This window comes from Oreochromis aureus, linkage group 3, assembly GCF_013358895.1.
Source record: "Oreochromis aureus strain Israel breed Guangdong linkage group 3, ZZ_aureus, whole genome shotgun sequence".
NCBI classification, from domain to species: Eukaryota; Metazoa; Chordata; class Actinopteri; order Cichliformes; family Cichlidae; genus Oreochromis; species Oreochromis aureus.
This window is the reverse complement of record NC_052944.1, coordinates 39,381,337-39,390,248: the sequence shown is the minus strand read 5'-3', so window position 1 is coordinate 39,390,248 and position 8,912 is coordinate 39,381,337. Positions and strand designations below refer to the sequence as shown.

Genomic DNA, 8,912 nt, shown 5'->3' with positions numbered 1-8,912 from the left:
GCCGCACAGCAAGAAGGTCCTGAGTTCAATTCCACCATCAGGCCGGGGTCTTTCTGTGTGGAGTTTGCATGTTCTCCCCTTGTTTGCGTGGGTTCCCTCCGGGTACTCCGGCTTCCTCCCACCGTCCAAAGACATGCAGTTTGAGGGGATAGGTTAATTGGATAATCCAAATTGCCACTAGGTGTGAATGTGCGAGTGAATGTGAGTGCGAATGGTTGTCTGTCCCTGTGTGTTGGCCCTGTGACAGACTGGCGACCTGTCCAGGGTGTACCCCGCCTCTCGCCCTATGACAGCTGGGATAGGCTCCAGCGCCCCCCGCGACCCTGAAAAGGATAAGCGGAAGCGAATGGATGGATGGATGGATTTAAGTTATATGCTGCATCATATATACACAACTACCAAGGTAAGAAAACCTAAATTAACCGACAAAGAAACATTAGCTAACGTCAAATGCAAACACTACGTTACTCCGCTATGTCCTTCATTTGATGTCAATTCTCTACATTACATGTTTTCTTAAACGGTGTTTTATGTCGTCCGAAACTATAGTTGAGGTTTTCTTAACTAATGTCACTTTTGTTGTTAGACACTGTTATAATAGCGTTAGGTAGTTGGCTAACTAAGGAGGTAGTTAACTACCTAATGCTACTCTTGCTAAGTGTAAAGTCTAAAGGCCCATCAACTTGAATGTTTTCCTTGTCTCCCTGCTTTATCACTCCTAATTTGACTAGTCAGATAGTTTAATCAACGTGTGTTTGGGTGATCAGAAACATTTGACACCAAGTTAATACTGCAAATATACACAATCTAAGTTATTACAGTTATCAAGGATGGTTAAGTTGTTTTAATAGGGAGAGAAGGAAACACTAAGCATTCAGGAGGGTAAGCCTGTAGGGGTCAGTAACCATAACACTGAACTATGTTCCTGTTCGGCTCTTCCATGAAGATGATGTTACATTTTTAATTTTCGTTCTTTCTTCTTAGATTAAGCTTCTGGATTCATCGCCGGTGGTACTGACACGTAGTCAGTGCTCCTGTGTGGCAGGCACTGTTATGTGCAATCACACAGTGGCACTGCTCTTCCAAACAGCACACTACTCACAACTCAGAGTGCCGGTTGTCCTCCTGTGCATAGCTGCACGGAATCTGAACAGCAATGGCACAAGCCACGGACAGTGGTAATTTAAATGAGGTTAAAGTTTTTGAATTAGTCCATGTTTACATATGAACAGCAACACCATCCATAGTAAATGTGTCTTCTGTTAGGGTGTGAAGCCAGGACCTATCAACTCTATGATCTTCACTAAGCTGGTACCAAATAGGATGGCCCAGACTGGAGTACGGTAATTAGATTTGTAAAATTTGGTTTCCTGTGTTACAAATGCATGTTGCTATTTGTTCATACATACATGTGTCAGAATAGGTATTAATTTACATACAACATTACACTTTCTGAAGACGGCTAACTCAGTCATGTACATATACATCCCAGTCTCTAACTTATGCACCACTGTTTTACACCTTTTAGTTTTTAGTTTAGTTGTTGTTCAGTATAATAACCTTCTTCCTTACATTATTGTCATTGATGTTTTCTTTAGGAGTGGCTTCTACAGAGGCATGGTGGGTCCGTTACCAGATCCCTGCTTGTTCAGAATAACGGAGGCATATGCAAAATTTAATATTGAGGACAGGCCACTTGTGACCACAATGAACATGAGACCTGACAAGCCCCTTGTGGAAAGTGCTTTTGGGCTGGTGCAGGAGGGCAGTGTTCTGTCATATCAGCAGCCGGTTTTAACAACCCGGTACATCACACTACACCGTGATGCACCACCAACACCGCACTTGCCTCTGGAGGGGTATGAGATCTTGCCATCAGATTGTGTGTTTGTGTGTTCAGAAGAAGAGCTTCTGCATCTGAAAAGCTTGTCTGTAACTCTGGAAATGGCTCACAAAATAGAGGAAGCTACACGTGAGCAAAGCTCTTCGTCTGAGTGGCATCAGCTCCGCAGGCCCAGAGTGACTGCCTCTAAGTTTCAGGAGGTGTGTCACGTCAGAGGCCAGAGCTCGCCAGAGTCACTAGCAGAGCGTATATTGAAGGGAACAAGGCAGACAGCAGACATGAGGAGAGGAACTGAGATGGAGCCTGCAATAGCAGCAGAGTATAGTAGGCTAATGAATGTTAACTACTCACCCTGTGGTCTGGTCATTCACCCCATTGCCCCCTGGCTTGCTGCATCTCCTGATGGTGTTGTTTTTGACCCCAATGAATACCCCCAGTTTGGCCTTGTCGAATTCAAATGTCCCAGTGTACAAAACTTTATTGACTGCAAATATGTGCAAATGGAATGTGGTACCCCTAAAGTAAAAAAGAGCCACGCATATTACTGGCAAGTGCAAGGACAACTGCTCATCAGTGGGATGCAGTGGTGTGACTTTGTTGTGTGGGCACAAGAGGACTACCTAGTGCAAAGAATATACATGGATACAGATGTGCACAATGCAATCAGAGAAAAGGCTGACTACTTCTTTTTTTACATATATATGCCAAGATACCGGTGTTTGGAAAAATGAACAGTGAAAACATAGCAAAAAGGAAAACAGATCCTTCAGGCTGGCTGGAGCAAAATAACTGATGTTTTATTTGCAAAGTATTTCATGATTTTTTTTGTTGTTACATGTTACTTTTATGTGAAATCAATAAACTGTTATTTAAGCAATGGCATCAATTTCATTTTTTAAAAACACACATTTAAAGATTGAATTTCTGTAGAACTTATTTACATGGTAAGTATTTAACACTCCATGCCTAGCATACTGACATACATTTAGACAATAACACAACTGAGGGAAGAAAATGACAAATGGTATTTTGGATGTTACAAAAGCACAATGTCACTTATGATTTTAAAACGATTTAGTGATTTACTTCATAATTTTGATAAACAATTTTGTTGAATATGAATAGTAATATAGTATTATAATTAAACAGTATTATTAACATTCAACATTTGCAATGAATTAGAATTATCAATAACTGGAACTCAACTATCAGCACTCAAGTACCAGTTCTGTAATCAAGTTTTGTCAAGGAAGAAATGCAACTGTAGTGGCCTCAGCTGCAGGTCATTTTCCATAAGTTGTACTGGCACTGGTGTCTTGGGAAAAGTCCATCTTGTCTCACTTAACCCATTTTTTAACTAATGCTGTGTTCTGGTAATTTGACAGCAAGCATGCTACTGCAAACAGTTGGTTGATATTGTAAACATGTGACATGGTAATAATGCTATCAAAAAGTTTGTTCTGTTTTATCCTCCTAATGACTCGCTCCACATGTACCCTGAGTCTGGCTATGGCCTGCGTCTCCTTAACCTGGTATGCTGGCATCTGCTTCTGCTTAGATAGAAAAGGTGGGCAGTACACTTTGCATTTACAACAATCGGTGATTAGGAAGCCCTTATCTACCATCACTGCCATGTCTTCAGTCAACTTCTCAGCAATGCCTGATTGTTTGAATAGTTCCTTGTCACTAACCGAACCTGCGTACAGATTAGAGATGAATGTCACTGGACCATGTGGAGCTATGCCAACCAGGGCTTTCATCGTACAGTGGGATTTGTACGAAGAGTACGTTTCACTCTGGAGAAGTGGTGAGGATGGTGTCTGACACCTCAGCTCTGTACAGTCAAGGATCATCTGGGTGTCTGAGAAATCTTTGAATTCCTCAGGGAGGTAAGCTTGCACTTCTTCACGTGTAAGCCAGATGCATTGAGACCCCAGTGCAGTGGCAAGAAAATTTGTCCATGTTGCAATAATGCGGCTCACTGTGGACTGGTGTATGTTAAATCGGTGTGCCAGGTCCCTCTCCTTCAAACCACCTGACAGGAAAACCAGGAAAAGAAAGAACTCGTCAATTGGCTGTAGCAGCTGCCTCTGGAAGGTGAAAACAAAAGGGAAAATGTTACTCCTTAAGCTATGAACTAGTAAAATTATGCTTTTCTTGGCTAAATGTTTTGTAATGGTTATGCATACCATACTGTACCATGGGGTAAACAATGAGGTGCTGTAGTACACAGGTGTATGTATGTAAAGGATATCGAGTCCTTTAGCATATATACACCTGTGTATGTATGCTATTGTACATAATGTAATGTTATTGTACATAAATACATTAACATTACACCTCTAGTTCTAACTACCAACAAACCCATAACCTACCATTGATGTGCGTGCAGGTGTCAACACTTCTTCGTTCCTATTGGCAGCTGACTTGGCTCTTGAAACCCGGATCATTTTATAGATGCAAGGCTCAATCAAAAACCAAAATGCCATCAAATGATCATAGCTTGGAAATCTATTCACGAGAGAGACATACATCGTGTCAATCATTAGTTAACATTACACACTGACATAAAAATAATGTAAACTGTGACAAATATGCTAATGGTATGCTGTATAACATAGTCTGATTAAGAGTCTATTTGGTGTTGTATTTTACCTGTAGCATATTGTTAGCTTCTGTTTCTGGGGATGAGGGTTGGGCGTGCTCCCTTACCTTCTCCAGGTAAGCTAGGTTAGCCTTCTTGTGCGAGCTTTTCAAGTGCACTTTAAGGTTTGTGGGATTTTTTTCCCTTTAGAAATGTCCCGCATAATTTGTCTCTTTCCACTACAAGACACTTGCTTTATCCAAAACACAGTCATATTCAAAGTAACCCGAAATTGGACTCTGGCGATTTCTCCCGACTTTTGCTGAGGTGATTCTGCGTGGGACGGAGCAGCAACAAGGACGACTCGACTAACGTACTGCCACCTGCTGGCATAATGAGACACAGCAAGAAAAAAACCTGGAAACTACACTTCATTCTCACCCTAGACTAACGTATGACACACGCACATCAATGAAAACTAAACACCTTTTCGCTATAAATTCAGTTAATTTTAGTTAGTTTTCCTTTTTTTGCAAAGTCTTGTTTTCATTTTTATTTCCGTTAACAATTTTTTTTTTCACTTCTAGTTTTCGTTATTTCGTTAGTTTTCGTTAACGATAATAACCTTGGTTCCCAGTTGCTCCATCACAGTAAGAATGGTAACAAACAGGTAAAGTACCAATAATATAAATAATACAATATACTATGAATGTGAAACACCCACATTCGCCTCAAGGTTGTTCTAATCACAAGAATTAAATCTAAACCTTAAAATCCCCTTAAAAAAAGTAATTCATTATTTGTTTCCTGAGGGAAATAATAGAAATGAATCAACACTGTGTTTTAGTTATGAATCATCTCTGAAATGAATCCTGAACAGGTGCTTGTCACAAAAGGAATTCACAAACCCATTTAAGCAAATAAGCAGAGGATACCTGCACCTCTGGATCTGGATCTTCATCATGCCGGCACAAGCGACAAATTCCTGGTTGGAGACACATTCAGCTTCAGACGTGAAAACAGAAGATTAACTGAGGAAAAGGATAAGCACATGCCCTTCTGAGCACTTGTTAAAATAAAGGTACCACTGCAGATGTTTCAGTGTCTTACTGAAAACATATTTGCAGTGATCTCTGAGTTAAAGCACATTCAGACTGGTTTCATTTGGTGAAAGGTTAAAAGCACATGTAAAGGTTAAGAACAGTGTGTAAGGCTCAGTTTAAAGGTTAAAAACTAATCAGCATTCCTTAGATAAACCATGTCCAAGAACTCACGGGCAAAGCATGAATTTATTAAAAATGTTAATGTGGAATAGTGAAAATATCACTATTGACAATCAGCTGCATGTAAAAGATGTAACATGTCTTAAGCCAGTGAGGAAGCACTTTAAATGTTGCAAAACAGACAGATTGTTTATATGTATGAGAGTCTATGAGAAAATGACTCCTCGGCCTCTTGATGAGTGATCCAGTAAACGCTTCAATAATGAGCTTGACGATCTCATGACTCAGCTTCGTGTCTTATTGTAAACGACATGACGTTCATTCTGTAAATTATGGTAGTAGCCAGAAGAAAGAAAATTCAGAATATGCTCATATTGTAAGTGACAAGCTACTGTTGTTTCAGCGCTGTTCCTCAGTGTCAAAGTCAAGCTCGCAACATCTGGTTTCGAAAGGCCACAGTGGCGACATCCAATATGCTCAGATCCTCAAAATAGGTGATATTTTTAAAAGTGGCCTTGACTATAGAAATCAACAATAAAACAAATATAAAAGAAGTGAGGCAATAAACAGTGTTGGGAAGGTTACTTTTAAAATGTATTCCACTACAGATTACAGAATACATGCCCCAAAATGTATTTTGTAACGTATTCCGTTACGTTACTCAATGAGAGTAACATAACGGAATACTTTGGATTACTTAATATATTGTCATGCTTTTTACAACTACATGAATGAACTATTGCTGTGTGATTTATTACTATTACTGAAGGTTACTTGCAAATACCAATACCGACTAGATTTTTAAATCTTAATATAAAATGAGTAACAGTAGGGTGGACATTAGGTAAGGCTGCTTTTTGCAGTGATCTCGTATAGAAAACTATTCCGCGAGTATATAAAACAGGTCCGTGGCTCCGAACTGTATTAAAGGGACCTCTTGGTTACACAAAATTCTGACTCTAGCACTGTTGCAGCAGAAATTGAGACTCATCACACCAGGAGTGCTTTTCCAATCTTCTGTTGACCAGATTTGGTGAGCCTATGCAAATTGTGGCCTCAGTTTTCTGTTCTTAGCTGACAGTAGTGGCACCTTGTGGCAGAGGTATGGTCCCTGGCTCAGCTGCAGGGGAGGGGTGGTGCAGTGAGCTCAAGGGACAGTGCCAGGGAGGTTGGAGGGACAAGTCCACTGAATTAACTAATGAGGATTCTCCCTTATATATAGTGAAGCCGAAAAGCTGAGGAACATGGTGCCGAACCTGAAGAACAGCAAACAGTGTTGTCACCAAATAAAACTGACAAATAAACAGTGTGTCGGGTCTTGGTCTTTTCCACACACCTGTTGTGGTCTCCTGCTGTTGTAGCCCCACTTCTTGCATATTCAGAGATGCTCTTCTGCATACCTTGGTTGTAACAAATGACACTTTGAGTTTGTGCTGCCTTTTCTATAAGCAATCTGATCACTGGATATTTTCTCTTTTTCAGACCATTCTCTGTAAACCCTAGAGATGGTTATGCGGGAAAATCCCAGCAGATCAAATAGTCACACCAGCCCATCTGGCACCAGCAACCATGCTCCAATTAAAGTAATTGAATCACCCTTCTTCACCTTTTTAATAACCAGCAGTTGAGCAGGTGTACCTAATTCAGCGACCAGTCAGTGCACTGTCCTGATAGAAAAAAATCTGTAATTTCTTTTTCCATTTAAAAAACATTGTCTACTCACCACATCCACCCAACTGTTAAAGCCGGAAGCCTGAGACAAACCAGAGGATGAAGTAAATAGCGAGCCCACACTCTCTTTACCTGAGCTCCCAAAGACGTCACCATGTGCAGCTACACGGTGACTAAACTCCTCAACAATTTGGTGATTAGCATCTTGTTAAATTATATTGCTTTTTCCACTGAGCTGTTCAACTGCATTCCTCACCGGTAGTTAACACGAGGACTAATGAGAGGAGCATGGCATGTAAAATGAGTTTACAGCCGTGTGCTGGTGGTACACGGACAACAGAAAACAAACAAAAGGGAAGACACACTGAGACTGGCAGTCACAGCAAGGCACTAAAACCCGAGCACAAAGGCCACGCACAGACATGCATGTAACATGTGGTCAGCCCAGAAATGTGACAGTTATAAGGTTTATTATGTCAGTCTGATGTTAAACCATTACAGTGTTCATCCCCCTTATCTGCTGACTTCCAGAACTTTTATCTTCCACATAGTGCAGCTCGCCTTGACTACAGCTACAAAAAAAAATTCTCCATAATTTCATCCAGAAATCATCTGAGCTCAAGCCAAACGGTGAACATCAGCGCTCACTGACAGACAGCTTCATCGAGGCCGGGATTTGCACTCTGGACGGCCTCGGAGGTGTCAGTGCAAGCTGTTAACGCACATCTGTACACATGTGAGTGTTTGCAAGCTGATATCATATGTCTGCATGTGTGAGAGAGAGTTTGTAAGCTGATATCACTGCTCTGAACTTTGGCAGTGAGAAGGATAGACTCACAGGTACAGATGGGGCTACTACAGTTTTACTAGCTGCAAGTGCTTGATGTTATAAGCCTTCTTGCCCCTACGTGTGTGTGTGTGTGTGTGTGTGTGTGTGTGTGTGTGTGTGTGTGTGTGTGTGTGTGTGTGTGTGTGTGTGTGTGTGTGTGTGTGTGTGTGTGTGTTTTAGGTGATAATGAAACAACTGGAATTCTGTTTGCGAGCCTCCCCTCCAGTCATTTTCCATCACGTCTGGTGAACGGAGTGCACTTTGACCCCTGCATGTTCAAAGCTGCCCTAAAAACACAGGAGATAGTCTGCGAGTGCTCCCCTGTGCTTTGGCTGTAAACAGAAGATTGCTTTGGAGAAATCACGTTTATTTCATCAGCGAGTCTAATTAACATAGCGGCGAGATGATGCAACAGGGCGAGGAGAGAGAGCAAGTCGGGAGGTCGCAGGGAAGGGCGGACGATGGAGAGGTGGATGAGAAGGACTGGGTGTAGGATAATAAAAAGGACGAAAAAGGGGGGGATACTTGTGTTGGAGTAAGTGAAGATAATTCTACACTTAAATTTTCTTACATTTTAATGTGTAGTAAAATAAAAATGACGGTTTCCACGGTTTTTATCATGCATCTGTTTATCTTTTTACCTTTTGCTTCAGATTTTTTGGTTATTAACTGACTCGGACATAAAGCACACTTTGGCGTCAGCTAATGGTCATAGTTCATTCATGGTTCATAGAGATTTCATATTTGTTTAAGAACAAAAAA

At 41.1% G+C, this 8,912-nt stretch overlaps 2 protein-coding genes across 3 annotated transcripts; one reads left to right on the top strand and one right to left on the bottom strand.

Moving 5' to 3' along the window:
- The first annotated feature begins 1,186 nt into the window (after positions 1-1,186).
- On the top strand, positions 1,187-2,612 carry LOC120439113. The gene is made up of 2 exons (XM_039609828.1): positions 1,187-1,343; positions 1,599-2,612. Exons 1-2 carry the CDS (start codon positions 1,294-1,296, stop codon positions 2,572-2,574), a joined length of 1,026 nt encoding a protein of 341 aa, XP_039465762.1. The 5' UTR covers positions 1,187-1,293; the 3' UTR covers positions 2,575-2,612.
- A 64-nt stretch (positions 2,613-2,676) lies between these two features.
- Positions 2,677-4,580, bottom strand: LOC120438987. 2 transcript variants are annotated; one of them, XM_039609618.1, is made up of 3 exons: positions 4,556-4,580; positions 4,219-4,354; positions 2,677-3,933 (listed from the first exon to the last, which is right to left on the bottom strand). In XM_039609618.1, the coding sequence occupies exons 2-3, from the start codon at positions 4,330-4,332 to the stop codon at positions 3,181-3,183; spliced, it is 867 nt and encodes a 288-aa protein (XP_039465552.1). In that variant the 5' UTR covers positions 4,333-4,354; positions 4,556-4,580; the 3' UTR covers positions 2,677-3,180. The 2 variants fall into 2 exon arrangements, with proteins under 2 accessions (XP_039465552.1, XP_039465551.1); XM_039609617.1 differs by lacking the exon at positions 4,556-4,580 and having other exon boundaries at positions 4,219-4,395.
- Positions 4,581-8,912: the final 4,332 nt, after the last annotated feature.